We start from the raw sequence: 16,410 nt of genomic DNA, 5'->3' as shown, positions 1-16,410 counted from the left end.
CTGGTTGCATTAACGTTTTGTTTCGTACTTCCTGCATTTTATGCCTTATTTCAAAAAGAGGATTTCACTCCTGGGCATATCAATAGTTTTTATTACGTTGTGCGTATTATCAATTTGTTCGTGATTTGCATTACCGTCTCGCAAATTCACTACTACATTTTATTTACATTTCTACACTTACATTTTTTAATGTGCGAGAATTAGGCATTGCTGTATAATTTGTTGTTAAATAAGTGACAACTGTGTATAAATTTTCTTATTGATTTGCTTAACCCGTCTAAACTATATTTAAAGAAATTTTTCGTTACATCTCGACCACAACTTTTACATTTTAATCTGGTCCTCGTGCCAGTCCCCCCGCACCTCCCAGTTACCAACCCGTGTACATAGCGAGGAAGGCACTGGAACAAGATAGGTGTCACGTGATAATCTAGAGGAAGCGTTCTTGTAAAAGTCGCCCTCGTTCTCATTCTCGTTCCCAGAGCTCCGTTTTTTTTTTATTCTTCCGCTGACCAAAGCCATCATTGCCATTGGGTCTGGTTCCGATAATTTTCACATTACGCTAGGAATCCAACATTGACTGAAAACATGGCTTACAACTAGCATCAAGTGTCGAGCTATTCTGGCTGCGCAATAAACATCGGCGTTACAGGGTGTGTACAGTGTCAAAATGCGCAGTGTTTTTTCTACTGAGTGAAAATCTGTTCCTTGGTTCCTTTTTGTTTTTGTTTTGTTTTGTTTTGTTTTAATTTTTCATCTTCATTTTCATTCCCCAATAGAATGCTTTCTTGGTGGTTTTTCTCCATAAATATCATTTTCAATGACTTTACATGACCCACAATTAAAATCGATGACTTTCCAGGCCTGGAAAACGAAATTACAAAATTTCATTACTTTCCAGGTCTTCCCTGACCCGTTCGAATCCTGCGTTAATTACTCTGTAATTCAAAGAAAAACTTCAAAGGGAACGACACTTACATAAACACAATTTGGATAAGGTGCCGTATAGAAGTGTTTGCCGGTTTAGAGATATGAAGAACGTCAGAACCCAATATCATCTTTCTCAAAAGAGTTCACGAAATACAGCAGGGTATAACTCCACGTGTCCTTATAACAAAGTTTCAATCTTGGATGGATGAAATAAAGAACAAGATTGAAGCTCGGCGGGGCACATACTCGACGCATTTACATGAACGGTTTAGGTTAGTGCACCTTAATCTTCAGCACTGTCCCGGATGCGGTCACGAATTCTTACTGGACAGTCTCTTCTCTAACGTAGGCCGTGACGTCAGCAATTTAGATTTCCATGTCTCCGCGGCCCCAAACGCGCTTCTCATTTGAGAGGAATCCGAGCGTGGTAACATCGCTCGAATTATCCCCGCCTTCACTTGGTTACGATAGCTGTTTACTACAACTGGTGCCGAGGCCACCCTCTTCGCGTCTTGGCGGCGGAAGGGTCGGAACGAGGCCACGCTCTGAGTTGTGCGAGGTCGGCGTTTCCCTGAAAGAAAACGCTATGAGTTTAAGGATAAAATGCTTTGCAGTTTATAAACTGTGTTTATAGACGTGTTGAGGCGTGGGTGTAGGTGCAGTCAACTGCGATATAAACTTGGGTGCTTGTGTCGTTAAACACGTGAAAGAGCTATGGAGGAATTTCTTACAGATCTCAGAAATTATTTCCACCGAACTACACATCCATAGATGAAGTTAACGCTGTTGAATAAAACAAGCAAGCGATTGGCTTTTAATTAATAATATCTCAACCAAGAAATGAAGCATCAAAAGTTATATTCAAATTGTTGGAAGCTAAAAAGCTGAAAAAGTCTGCTGGACAAATAAAATAAGCTGCACCATGTGTGACGTCATTTAAGGTAACGTCACACGAGGGAGGCGTCAATACTAATGACGTCACCACTGAAGGAGAGGGGTCACTTCACGACCTTACCAGGGGTGACGTCACGGTGACGATATATGTCAATCATGGTGACTTATCAGTTGCGTGACATCGCCTTAAATTATACCCACCCCTGCCAAACCCGCAAGCCTCAACTTAAGTTAGATCAGCCGCCATTAAGAATCAAAACCGTTGACATTTCCGAAGGTCCAAGAGAACGCCAAAAATGTCACCTGTCACAAAATCCCTCGAGATAAAAACGCTGCCTTCAAAACGAGTTTTTGTTGGCCTCACCAGCTTCCGGCATTTCCAAAACTCTCCTAATACAGACGCAGTAGTTTCTCGACGCCACAGGGTAGATAGTACAACAAAGCGCGGCTACAAAAGCTTTCATAGGGATTTTCACGCCTTTCTTAAAATAAAATGTAAACACTTACGTTCTTCAGGTGGAAGTCTTTGAGGTACGGGAGGTCCACCGTGAATCTCAAGACTGTTGATCAAAGAAGTATTAACTTATGTTAAAGTTAAACACTAAGGTATTTATTCCTTGGGTTTCTTTTCGGCGAGGGGGGAGGGGGGGTGGGGGGCGGGGACGAATTACTTGGGAGGTTTTTTTATCCCTAAAAACTGCAAAACTAAACTAGGTTCGATGAATTTTGAGGAATTAACTGTAGTACTCGTGGGAATAGAGATTTAGCAAAAAAGTATCGTGAAATGACGGTTTTTCCGCTCCCTTTTTTAATGTTTGCCGTTTCAAGGCAAAGAAGGCTGTTCGCGTGTTCGTAAACAACACGAGCTCATAAAAGATTCTATTTACGGCGCGGGGACTGACTGTTCATTTTGAGAACTCCCAAGGAGCTTTGAAGACGCTCACTTCTTTTAATATAAATAAACCAGAGAGTATTCAACGCCTAGTAATCTCAGTCATAGTTTACTGACTACTGTAGAGGAGTGAATGTTGAAAGCATCGGCGCGCATGACAGGAATAATATGTCCGTGTAGGTAAGAGAGCGTTCCACCCCCCAGTCTGAAAGATTGATAGTTTTAAGAATTCTTTTATCATTAGTCATAGTTGAAGTTACAACATGTAAACAGATTTTCTCATAACATATAATGTACATGATTTCATAGTATGTTAGTTATTATATTTTTGCACTTTTTATAAATTTAGCGCACGTAATTCGGTCACATAGACTGCCAAGAGTTCATTTTGAATAATCGATTTGATTGATTGATTGATTGATTGATTTATTGACTGATTGGTTGATTGACTGATTGATTGATTGATTGATTGATTGATTGATTGATTGATTCATGATCAAGTATATCTTACGGCAGATTGCGGACAGCAAGTTAAGGTTTGCCATATGCAGTTGAATGTTCAAAGCAATTTACATTGGTGTAATGGATTTACCTGGCTGAGGGCAATCCAACCATTTTTGTCTGTCTCCACTCATCCATAAATTCCATGGATATTTTACCGTTGCCAAGGTTATTGACAAGAGATTCCAGCAGCCCAGGGGTGTTTCTACACGTCTGCAGCATCAAGCGGGCAGCGGTTCTATCAAATGACAAGTAACCCAGGGCAACGGCGGCGCTGCTTCGAACTTCTTCGTTGGGTGAAGACAGATTGGAGAGCAGTGCCTCGACAGAGCCTACGCAACAACGGTAAAAAAGATCACGAGTTAACTTGTTATTCCTGAGGACAAAACATGGAAAAAGCTTTAGAAGGATGCTGTTCTACTGCATCGGGGATGAAAGACAATTTCCAAGGGCCGTTAACACGGGCGATTTTTCATGTGACTTTAGACGCGATTTCTGTGGCGAGAGGGAACTTTGATGTGTGTTTTGTACTCTCGTTGCCACAAAATCGCACCTAGGTGACATGGGCGATTTCAAATCGCCCTTACATCGGTCATGTACCGGAATAAAAGTCGCATTGGTATCATAAAAACACTCCCCTGGTTGGTTGCTTGACAACTACTGCTATACACAAAGCAACAGGGTTTGAAAGGCGTTTGTTTACAGTTTACACGCTTTCATCGCATACCTGCAGTAATAAGCGCCGCAGGGACACCAGCACGCGTGTGACCAAGGCTCGCTGTCAAACTAGCCGCGAGAATCTGCGTACTGTGCTGTTCAGAACTGAGCAGGCACACCAGTAATTCCACGCCATGTGCCGTCAGTTTCACCTGATCGCTGTCAATCACACGCGCCAAGACAATGATCTGAAAAGCCGCGTGAGCCTGGTACAACTCGTTCTCAGACCCCAGAAACTCTTCGAATGAACTCAGTGAAATGCCGCCCGCGTTTTTTATGGCGTACTGCTGTGCGGTGTTGTTGTAGGCGAACGTCGCTAGAGCCATCCCGGCCTTGTGACGGACAGTTTCTTCTTTGCTTGCAAGGTGATGGAGTAGTTCAACCACGCGAAACTTGGTTTGCTCTGCTAGAAGCTTCTGGGTTTGCGGATTGTTGAGGACAATCTTTCCCAAAGTTATGGCGACTTCAACCTACAAATTTAAAATAGAATGTTCGCCACGGTGAACTTGTATACTGTATTGCTCGGTGTTCGCTTGATGTCCGAACAAGCATACTAATAATAAACTGATGGCCTGGATGGGTGTCAAGTCCTTTTAGTGATACTTTGAATAACACTGTAAGAACTATATTTGTATCAATGAAAACGCTAAAAATTACGGTCCAGTTTTGTTAACAATTACTGTACTTACCTATTATATAGAAACGACGAATTGAATTTTTTTTTAATGAAAATGAATATATGAAACGTATATTTGACCTGCGAAAGAAAGATTAAATAAAAGAAAGACCTTGGCAATTACATGTATTTACGCAAAGTCTGAAATTCGGGCTTGCATGGGATTCGAACCCATGACCTCAGCGATGCCGGTGCAGTGCTCTACCAACTGAGTTATCAAGCCAGCTGGGAGCTGGTCATATTATGAGTTCGTTATATGCGAAGAAAAAGGACCCTCTGGATTGTTTTTCTTTCTCGTTCTCGGTCGTCGTCTGTTAAGGCGAAGGCGCCAAATGCAAAGGCATACCGTTTTCTAGCCCCACTTCTCTTACTACATCACTCCATGCCAGTTGCTTCTTGTTTCTTTCTTTGAATCCGCTGCAACTTTTTTCTTAAAGCACAGGATATTTTCTGACACTCTCTGCTAGGTTTTTTCGCATGAGGACGCCATCTTGGTTTGAACTTAAACCGCAGAGGCATGGAACGAGTGTTGTTCATCGTTCGTTTGCGTTTGCGTTTGCGTTGCCCCGGTTCACACGTGTGAAATGCAAATGCAAGCGCAAGGAAATGAAAATTTTTCTATTCCTTGCGTTGGCGCTTGCGTTTGCGTTTGCGTTGTGGTAGTTCACACGTATGTTTGCTTGCGCTTGCGCTTGCATTTGCGTTTGCGTTGCTCGTGTGAACCAGCCTTTACGTTGGCGCTTGCGTTTGCGTTTGCGTTGTGGTAGTTCACACGTATGTTTACTTGCGCTTGCGCTTGCGTTTGTGTTTGCGTTTGCGTTGCTCGTGTGAACCAGCCTTTAAGCCAACCCACCTGAATGATTGACATTCTAGACGTGCGAAGGAGCTGTACAAGCGTGAAAAGCGCTTCAGCGTTTGTGATCTCTAGTTGGGTGGATTTGTTGGACTGGTGCGCGACACCAACACACAGAATACCAAGAACACGGATAACCATCAAAAGAACCTAAGGAGAAGGATATGAACGTTACTACATTCTCAAACTCATTAAGAGAAAACAAAGAAAATCACTACTGTGACCGCGGTTTGGATATGAGTTGCTAATTACCATAAAAATTTGCCAACTTTAGCCTTGAATTTCTCCAAGAATTATCGATCATTTGAGAACCCATATCAAACACTCGAAAGTGTGTTTCATTAGATATCCAAACACGTCGAAGTCGTTTAAGAAAACTCGGCTGCGCCTCGTTTTTTCAACCTACTTCTCAGTGTTTGGATATCTGATGAAACACGCTTTCTCGTGTTTAATATATTACTTGAAAACCTAAAAACAGTCCAAGATCCCTGGTACCGTTTTCAGCTATGAAGTTAAAAACTTTAAAAAATGAAGTTTATAAACGCTCCCACCTTGTACACTTTGAGTATATAATCTGGATTTTGTGCACACTAAATAATAGGGAGCTTTAGCAACGACGGTGGTGGTGACGAAAACGTAAAAAAAAAAAACAACAGGCTTAACCAAAACAACAACTCTACACGTGCATTACACTTTTTGGTAGATTTCGTTGCGTCACTGCACGACTAGCACGTGAAATTTCCTAATTCCTGATAGGACGTTTTATGGAGGACGTAAACACAGGAAGACGAATTTTTCTTTCTCTTTCTAAACTTGGGTGCGGTCAGAAAATTTCACCTACACATTACATTTGCCTTTTGTAGCGAGTTGGAATAATCGCGACGACGTTTGAAACACAAAATTCATTTTAATAATCACGTTTTTGCCGCACTCGCCGTCGTCGTTGCTAAAATGTACGGCTTTTTCCCCAAGTGGAAAATTGTGTCGTGCAAAACCTGCCAAATTAGACTCACTGGTACAACAGAACGCAAAGGGTTTAGCTTCAGAATTCAACAAACAAAATCCTTTATTAAGGACGGTGCCTACTAATACCGAAGTATTTTTGCGTAGTTTATGACTATGCGGGAAAAGCAGATCTTAGCAAGAGCTATTGGAATCCAAAAACAAAATTGGTGTAACCACGCAGTTTTTTTTAGAGATAATTAAGCAACAATTAGTCCAAAAAGCCATAGAATACAAAGCAATGTATGGCGTTTTTTCCCAAATTGAAGCTTTATTATCTCTGAAAAATGCATGGTTACCCACAATTTTCTTTTGGATACCAAGAGCACTTGCTAAGTTCTCTTTCTCCGCATAGTTTTAAACAACACAAAAATATCCCTGTATTAGTAGGCACCACCCACAGGAAACCCGAGTATCTCAAGATGCAGTAACAAACGTAGGCACTGTCCTTAAGAACAGTTCCTCTTGCCAAACCTTTTCAGATGTTTTTGGTGACCTCAGCAGTCTCACCAGAGGCTGTACTCCTCCTCCAGCCACAATCTTGTTTTGATTTTCAATGTTCTCTGTCGTCAAAGCAATAATGGCCATTCCAGCAATGTACTGTAAGGTCTCCGACTTTAGCATAAGCATGTCAACAAGGATGTTTATGCCGATCATACTCGCAATCCGCTGCTGTTGATGTCGAGTGACACCCGCTAGCGCCCACAGGGCACTGGCTCCTGAAAATAAACAATAATAAATAACATTTGCTATCATCAAAGCCCTGTCGGGACTCCTGTTCTGTGGAGTATTTCACTGATTTTGATTCTGCTACCTCCAACTTTCAAATTAAGATAAAGGAGGCGTTATATATCAAATGGGAGAATCCAACATTCAACCAACAACTGTCTGAGGCACCTGGATTTCTCTCTTTTTAATTATGGTTTGTGTTTGTGTGTTTTGATTATTTGTTTGTTTATTTATTCATTCATTCATTTGTTTGCTGTAAACACATATTTGCTGTAAACACTTTTTTCCTTACTGTTGTATTTTCCTCTCCCAAGCTTAATTTAACTAGCAGAGCTCTTCAACCAGTATTATAAATTCTATTTCCCCCTATTTTATTGAACTGCACTGAGGTAGTGGCCAGCACGAAAGCCTTGCTCCTTTGGCCACTACGCACTTCTTCCGTAGAATGTAAAATCACTAAATAAATTGCTCTGCACGTTTAATTTTTTTTCTTCCTATAAAATATATTGTATTTTGTTGTAATAAGTGTGAAAAAAAATTGAATTGAATTGAATTGAAGTTTATTTAGGGTCCCCATTTGTTTTACTGTATACTTACCGGATCTAAATTGTTAAGATACCACCAGTAAAACGCATGCTACAACTATTGAAAATTCAAACGACAACAAACTATTGTAACTGAAGATGACATAGGAATGTCAAAACATGTTTTACAAACTTAAACTTGTTGTGTGTTTTTAAAAAAATAATGAATGAATAAATAAATAAATAAATAAATAAATAAATAAATAAATAAAAATCAGGCTTCACACTCTTTCTCAAAAGCACTATTTTCCAGGATTTTTTTTACTGGACTTTTCAAGCAATCATGAGATTTACAAGTGCTCAAAATTATCCCAAATTAGCCTAGAATTTGTATGCAGAAGCTCCCATGAGTACTGCAGGGTTCTCATTCAGTTAAGTTTCAGAGTAGATGGCAGGGATCAAGAAGAAGGCTACTTAGCAAATGAGTGTCAACAAAAGAATTCTCTTACACAGTACAAGCTCATAATTGGGCATTTCTGATACAGATGTGTGCATCTCAAATGTACATGTCATACTCAAATGCAAATTTGACAACACAAAAACACTTCTCCCAGGAAAGCCGCTTGTCAAAGCATTTATATGACAATGATATGTAGAGATATACATGTACTTGTCTATGAATGATGAATTGTGAGTGTTATGCAAGTCTGAAGTGAGACCTGCGAATAACCCGTAGGCAACCCCACAGGTTATGTTACACCAAGAAGAAGATGCTTAAAGGCCCACATTCACCCAAGACGTATTGCGCGCCCAGGAACAGTTTTCATGTATGAAACCCCCCCCCCCCCCCCCCATTTATTTGAGCCGGAGTCGAGTGAGAAAGCAAAAAGCGATCACGAATATTCTTTCCCTCCTGTACGAATCGTAGAGGAAACCTGCATGAACCGCTTGAGTTCATACAGCCAATAAGATCACGCGTTTGGACAATACAGCATTTCAAAACAAAAACAAACGACCGCAACGACTCTTGGGTGAAGGTGGGCCTTTAACACATTGATTCTTACTCACTTAGTCTAAATTACATGCACAATAATTTCATTTGTCGCTGCTCCACAGAAGCGTCTTTCGCACCCATGTGGAGGCAAATAATGAGAAGCACAGTGGTGGAGTGGAGACAAATGAGGGACTGGAGAGAGTGAAACAATTGAGGAGGTGCTTGGGAATAGGACTTAAGTGACTTCTGATAAAGTCCTAGAATCTCCTTCCAAATTATCTTGTTTCCACTTGTAAAACAAAAGGAGAATTTGACCTTACACCAAAAGTCACTTAGGACCTTATTCAGCGCACTCCTTCAATTGGGAGTTTGGGGATTCGGGGAAGGGCAGAGAAAGAAAGGAAGCTCCCCTTTTCTTTCTCTTCTCTTCATCCCCGCACCACTTTTTCTTTTTTTTTTCCTCAACTTCCATTTTCTTCTTTGCTCCTTTTTTATGAAGGAGGAGAAAACATAAATTTTATCCTTCTGACTTTCACCTACCTTGTTCCTTGACCTCAATTGCCCACATTTTCAACAGTCTAATCAGAGGCCTCTGGGCATCAGCTGTGTCAATCTCTTTTTGCGCCTCTGGGTTGTTTGTCGCAAGTGATTCCAAGGCACTTGCAGCCTTCACTTGGCATAGGGTCTTGGTACTCTTTGCTAATGCAACAAGTGGCTTAACAGCCCCTTTGGCAACAATCAGGTCTTGGTTCTCATGATGATCTTTGGCCAGAGAGCTGAGGCAAGCTGCTGTGTTGGCTTGAAGATTCTTTGATTTAGCACCTAAAAATATCAGTTACAATCAGCGGTACAAAATAATGTTAAACATTTTTAATGTTTACTTAGTGGTTTGCTTAAAACAAGACTTTGCAAACCGATTAATGTTATACGTGCGTGTACATGTTGCGCATTTATTTCAATGAAAATCATTGAGAATTTGGTTATAAAAGACCAAGAAACGGCAGCTATATCTTATATCACTATCTTATCTGTTATTTCTGGCAAGCCCCAGGAACTTACTACCCTATTTACTTCTATACATGTACCCACATCTATAAAAAAAACATTTTCTTCAAATTAATATCCAAAAAAAAAAATCAACACAATACAAAAAAATTAAATATTTAATTTTATATATAATTATAGCAAAACAAAGCTACAATGACTATAAAAAAGGACCTTGAAAATGAACTTGAAAGGACTCAAACGTTCTATAAACAAACCATAACAATGTGATAAACAAATATTCATACCCTTTAGGGCAGTGGAACTGTTAGCATTGGGTCCTGTAAAAACTATTTTAAATGACACAAGGCAGAAAGGTAAATATAAATTTGAAAACACTTATTAATAAAAAAATCTGAAAATGCCTTTTCACTCAACCTTTCACAAAAATATTTAAGACCTAACTACAACTTTTTCTCTTTTTGATTATTTAAATTACAACTTCAATTTTTTACATAGTTATATAAAACATCATTAGCCATGGCCTCCTGCGCAGACACTCTTTGGGTTTGTCACGCATTCCTGGGGGAGGATTATGCATGACAAGCCCAAACAGCCTCCGCGTAGGAGTCTACATTTGCAACACTTACTGAGAAGTTCAGTTAGGGTGTCAATGGCACTACTGTTGGCTACAGCTGTCTGGTTGTCATGGTTACCATCACACAACATCCTGAGTGCATTGACGCAGTTCACCAACACATGTTCGAGTTCCGAGTCCAACAAGCTCACAAGGGGCTTGATTCCACCTGAAATTATAAATAAAACAAGAACTATTTTTATGGTTAACGAGCAGTACAGATACAGTCGAACCTGTATATGACGGCCCTGTATTAAGCGGCCACCCTCTATTAAGCGGCCAGTTTTTAAAGTCCCGATTTTTCGCGCATACAAACGCTGTATTTGTTACCTGTATTAGGCGGCCACCTCTATTGAGCGGCCGCGGCCACCCTGCAGCAGTCCCATGTTTGTCTTTCTTTGTTATTTTTACCTGACAGTGTATTAAGCGGCCACCCTTGAATGGAAACTAAGCCATATGCACAGTACCATGGATAAAAGGAATTGTCGCTGGCAGTGCCGACAGTTAACGACTTGCTCTACAAACAAAAGTTTCAAATTGCGAGGTGCCAAACGCACGTGTCCCACTTGTTTAAGTCGCTGTAATTCTTACCCTGTTCCTATTTTGACTTGAATTTTATTATATATTGTGTTACTTTTAATTAGCAACATTACCGTCTATAATTCTACTTCGATCGCAACAACTATGAAATGACGGAATGAGATGTTTTGTTGTGAACTGCAAGTCTTGTAAGTAAGTGAGTTAGAAATAAAGTACTGTGTACACTGTACAAGCAGTAGAGGACAATTTATTGCACAGTACTTTTACACAATGTTAGGTATATCATACCATTAAGTTACAACTGTTGGCACTGAACTTTGTTTAAAGTATTGATCTCTTGAAAGAGTGTTGATTGTCCTATTGTTTCCTTGCATGAAATGTTTTTTGTATGATACACCATTAAAATTGACATTAGACAACCCCCAGTGAGTATTTTTAGTGATCCTGTATTAAGCGGCCAGTTCCTCAAGTCCCGAGGGTGGCCGTTATATACAGGTTCGACTGTAGCTGGAGTTGTAAGAACAAAGTACATGTAACAAAACTGGTAGAAAGACTGAGAATGATTTATTATTCAGTGAGGCATACTTGGAGAAAGTAAATCCGAGTGCTCCTATCAGGAGTCAAACCTAGAAAGACTGTGGTCTGAATTTTCAACTTCCTGCCATAGTCCCTAATTTTATTACTTCACAGTAAACTGGAAAAAGGTTAGGAAAAATTATATATATATTTTTTTCATACCATTATATTTACTGCAGCTGCACTCCTGCCACCCTCCGTGCAGTAAGAGTCAGACAGGATTGTAAATGGAGCCATAATATAAAACCCATTTTAACCGTACATGATAATTGGGCCAAAACAATACCCACCACCTTCTAAAAACAGTTTCCCCATGTTTAAACACTGAGCCCTTTGAAAAAGAGTACTGTCGGGCATATACTCATGGTAAAAAGGACAGAAAAATTCAGTTTTATCTTAGCCCTTCCCCACCCCATCCCACCTCAAAAAAATCGAAATCCCAAAATACAGTACTGGAACATGTTTCCAACCTTCCTCCTAAAGAATAATTTATGGAAATAATGTGATGGAAATGTTAAGCCTGGTGAATAATGAGTATGCCTGCCCTGTATCATTTAATGATGAAATACATCATTCTCATTTATTCTCCAGGCTTAACATATTCCATCACATTATTTCCATTTGCGCATATGTCAAAAATTGACATTCCAATCCTACATGTAGCAGTACGCAGAATGTTTGTCCCATGAACCTAGTTTAATGGCCTTAGCTCCCACGAGTCTCCTGTAGCTCAAGGGTAGAGCATCCGAACTAGTAATTGGAAGGTCTTGGGTTCGACTCCTGATAGGAGCACTCAGATTTTTTTCTCAAGTATGCCTGTGTCATTTACTGATTAATACATCATTCTCAATAATTATGTTGTGGTTTAAACTTTTTTTTTGGTTTAAAATTTTTCAAACCAGTTTAATTTTTATTTTCCTTTGTGAAGTATTCATTACCATAATCTGAGACAAAGGGAAACAAAATTCAAACTGGTTTGAAAATTTTTAAACCAAAATAAATTTTGAACCACAACAAATACATGCTGGCTAACTAGCCATACTGGCATTATGGAACATCCCCTAAGAGCTTAGTACATGTATGGCCAAACTGTATTGTAAACTGTACTTTTTCCATACTCTACCTTCGTCTGCAATCTTTCCCTGGTTCACATCTAAACAGGCCAAGTCACCAAGTATGACAGCAGCGCGAGAGTGGATCATAGGAACAGGCGAACCCAGCAAGCTGACGACGACAGGAATAGCATCAGCTTTGGACACTTCCGCTCTGACCTCAGTATGGCTGCCAATGTTACACAAAACAGAAGCAGCAAGAGACTGAAGCTCAACATTGTCCAGCCTCAGTAGATCCACGAGGGCAGGAACACCTCCAGCATACAGTATGGATTTCCAGTTGTTTTCGGCGGCCAGTGACAGAACCTCAAGACATCTGACGGCGCTGTGCTTCCTCTTGATGTCATCTGACTTCAGCATGCCGACAAGCAGGTCCCACACTGGAACATCATTATTATCCCAACTGATAAAATATTCCAATGTGTTGGTGTGGAAATGAAGAGCGGCAAGATGAACTGCCCCATTCCCTTCCTTGTCTGTCGATGTGTACTGCACACCCTGCTCAATCAGGCACTTGACTGCATCTAAAGCACCGCTAGAAGCTGCTAGAAGAATTGGTGTCGACTCTAACTCATCCTTAGATCGGAGCTCTAGCAGTTTGGGTTCATGGTGAATCAAATGCAGGAGGCAATCTACGTGATTGAAATAGGCAGCATAATGAGCTGACACCCAGCCTTGACTATCAAACATCATGACATCAGCTTTATACGCCACTAAGCAAACAAGACTGTCCAGTGCACCACATCTGGCTGCAAGGTGCAATGGACTGACTCCCTGGGAGGAAATGTTGTTGTAGCGTCGCACATTAACATCAAAACCCATCACAACTAGCATGGTGATAATCTGTGGCCTATTAAACATAGCAGCATGGTGAATGAGAGACAGACCAGACGAATCTTGTGATGTCAAACGCGAAGGAGGTAACCTTCGTGTCATGGTGTGAAAGATCGAAACCAGACCTCTTTGCGCACTAGCTTGTAGGCCTGCTGGAATCTGCTTGAGTTTAACCGTCCTTTGGTAACCATACCTCTTCTTGAACTGTTCATGGATTTGAAGCTCATGGACTGGAAGTCTCTTTGGTTTCAATTTCACAATTTCATCATAATGCGCATGTATCCACAATGGGTGTTTTGGTGATACTGGATAGTAAGTCTCCAGATGAATGTTTAGGACAAAATAACTTCTACCGTCAATTTCAACTGGTGCCATGGGGTAACTTTCCAGCATTACAGTATCAGAACTCATGATTTTGTTGCATGCATCAGTGGCAAGGTATTCCAGGTTTTCGCGCTCAGCAACAATCGCAGGGGCAATTTTCTGGGCCAGTGTAGTTTCCCGCTCAACTGAAATACCTCCATGCAGGTGAAAGTACTTCTCTGAATGATCAAAGTTCTTGCATTTGAAATCGGGCCGTAAAATCAGTGGTGGAAACTCACGTTCAGTTTTGCACTCTTCAAAAGTGAACGCGGGAAGAAGCTTGTTAACATCTGGGACTTTACAGCGTTTCTTGGCTGCAATCAGGAATGGAACCATGAAACTGATGAACTTGAGGAGGCATAACTGTCGTTTCAGATCAGGCTTCAACAGCAGGGTCTTCCTGATGAATTCTTGATGACAACCCAACCTTCGCTGCAGCTTTTCATAACTTTGAAGATCAATTTTGTCTGATTTTACAATACTAGAAATGTGATAATTGGCATCAATCAAAAACATATTTTGGTGTTGATTGACAGTGTTTTGAAACAAAGTCAGTTTCAGTGCCAGCTCGTCAACATGCTTCATAAAGTGTCTCTTTTCTTCAACAGCAACCGGATCATCCTTGTTGTCATCTGGTATCGCATCATAGGCTTCTGCTAGTTCAGGATCTTTGGACAAGTCTAAAATCCCTGCTTCTGTCCACACGAGTTGTAAACTCCTTCGAGTTTCTGGTTCTCCTGTGGTAGTGTTTAGATTCACAGCCTGTCTCCAGCGTTCAGCGAATTTAGTTCTCTTATCCTTTGGAAAGTAAGCCCCGTGCCACAAACTCTTGATCATGTAGTCGACATTCGAAAGTATCTGACCGATTCTCGTGTCGTGATACGCTGGTGGAATTTGACAAGAAGTGCTGCAATCATAATTGGCTTCCAACGTGATCGAAGGCGTTTGATTCAAAATAAAGATCCCGATGACTAATTCGCGAACTATCTGATGCATTTCTCGTAATTCCAATGGATCGATTCCTTCCTCTTCGGGAATCAACAGCAAGCAATTGTTGAAATTGCTGGGTATTTGAATCCCAGCAATTAGGCCTCGTGGCGGCTCCACGGAAATTCGAGTATCTTCGGTGGAGAGCAACCAGTCGCTGGACGTATAAGCGAGAGTTTCTTGTAACTCGTAGCGCTCGATTTTGTCGAAATACGTTGCAGCAGCTCTAGAAGCAGTCATGGACGCCATTATATCCGACGAACTCGAAGTTCTTCGATCACGCCGGCCAGACGTTACACTCGAACTACCAGAGGTCATTTTGGAACTCGAACCGGAACGTAAAGGTTATAAACACTTATATGTAATTATAGCAGTTTTGCCTCACAATCGAGTCATTGCAAACTCGTTTTTAAGAGCAGAAATTGTCCTTGAGTACTCGTCCTTTCTAGGACACCGGAAAACTACCGCGTAATCCAATTTACCGAAGAAAAGAATAACGCAAAGTCGAGATGTCATTGATTACACTTGATTAGAATCCTCCATGCTTGGATATAAACGACTTCAAAGTCCCTTAACAACGAACACAAACAACACCTAATTGGGAAGATCCATCATTATCAACTCATTTTGTACATTCACCTGTCCGTTGAAAGCTTGGAGTAAAAAAAAACTTTGCATAAACATTATTGTATGTTTCCTTCATTTACATTTCCCGTGGCAACTCATAAAGATTGGAAGGTCAAGGAGGACTGGGAACGAGACCAAGTTTCCCGGGTCTTCCGATCCCATGCATCTTTGCGAACCAACTATTGAAAAATGCGCACCAAAAAAATTTTTCGCAGAATTTTAGTCTTTCGTTGGTTACCCATGTTTTCTATAAGATTAATTTCTTTATTCATTTTCACTTGTTACATACAAAATGTATGCGCTAGGCATTAATCGAGATATTAACTTGCTGTGAAGAACAATTTTGAATGCAACCAGCGAGAGAAATCGGGGTTTATAAGAAATGACTTTTTGTTTTCCAAAAAAAGGTGATGTCAACTCTCTCTTTCCACTATACTCCAATCAGAAAATTTTTGCCTGGGTTTGCATTGCAATTTTAGCGCGGGGTGAATCATTAACCGCTGTCCACTAAAAAATGTCGTGCATGTTTAAAACCATGGGAACCAAACCACCACATATTTTGAAAGGAAATTAATTTTTAAATAATTCTCCCATTCCTAAAAGTTCTAACAGCAAATGAAGGAAAACTTAACACTACAACCTAATTCTAGGGCTTTTTCCTCTTAAATCAGAGGAACAAGGTTGGTGACTCTTGCATCGTTAGCGCGCGCATTAATTGCATGTCATTTGCGCGAGCCTACGTGTGCAAATGACGAAACAGTTGAAATAGAACTTCGTCACAAACGAAATTAAAGAGAAAATCTACTGAGATAGTACAAGACGTACGCATTGAAAAATGGAAAGCTTAAGGTATTTACTTTACAATTTGATTATCATTATCTCCGTTCTACTTGCTTTTGCGGTGATGGTGAAAGCATTGGTATGTTTGGTGAAGAGGCTTTGTGCTTTTGCTCAGCGCGGGATTAAATTGTTCAAAAATAACACGCCCGCCACACACGCTGCGCAACCTGTAATTACAGTAAGCTACAGAGGAAATAA

At 40.5% G+C, this 16,410-nt stretch overlaps 1 protein-coding gene across 1 annotated transcript; it reads right to left on the bottom strand.

Moving 5' to 3' along the window:
• Positions 1-68: 68 nt before the first annotated feature.
• On the bottom strand, positions 69-15,411 carry LOC146483208 (ankyrin and armadillo repeat-containing protein-like). The gene is made up of 9 exons (XM_085106345.1): positions 12,573-15,411; positions 10,347-10,502; positions 9,253-9,534; positions 6,940-7,184; positions 5,464-5,613; positions 3,945-4,404; positions 3,309-3,549; positions 2,332-2,384; positions 69-1,501 (listed from the first exon to the last, which is right to left on the bottom strand). Exons 1-9 carry the CDS (start codon positions 15,061-15,063, stop codon positions 1,242-1,244), a joined length of 4,338 nt encoding a protein of 1,445 aa, XP_084962471.1. The 5' UTR covers positions 15,064-15,411; the 3' UTR covers positions 69-1,241.
• Positions 15,412-16,410: the final 999 nt, after the last annotated feature.

The sequence above is a fragment of the Pavona decussata genome, unplaced genomic scaffold (assembly GCF_977016875.1).
Source record: "Pavona decussata unplaced genomic scaffold, jaPavDecu1.1 SCAFFOLD_40, whole genome shotgun sequence".
In the NCBI taxonomy this organism is placed as follows: Eukaryota; Metazoa; Cnidaria; class Anthozoa; order Scleractinia; family Agariciidae; genus Pavona; species Pavona decussata.
The sequence above is the reverse complement of the archived record's forward strand: the minus strand, read 5'-3'. Positions and strand labels throughout refer to the sequence as shown.

Coding starts and splice junctions, on each gene's coding strand:
- LOC146483208 (XM_085106345.1), bottom strand. CDS start 15,063: ATGACCTCTGGTAGTTCGAGTGTAACGTCTGGCCGGCGTGATCGAAGA. Junction 9,535..10,346: donor CACCCTAACTGAACTTCTCA/GTAAGTGTTGCA, acceptor TGATATTTTTAG/GTGCTAAATCAAAGAATCTT. Junction 4,405..5,463: donor CTAGAATGTCAATCATTCAG/GTGGGTTGGCTT, acceptor TTAAATTTGTAG/GTTGAAGTCGCCATAACTTT.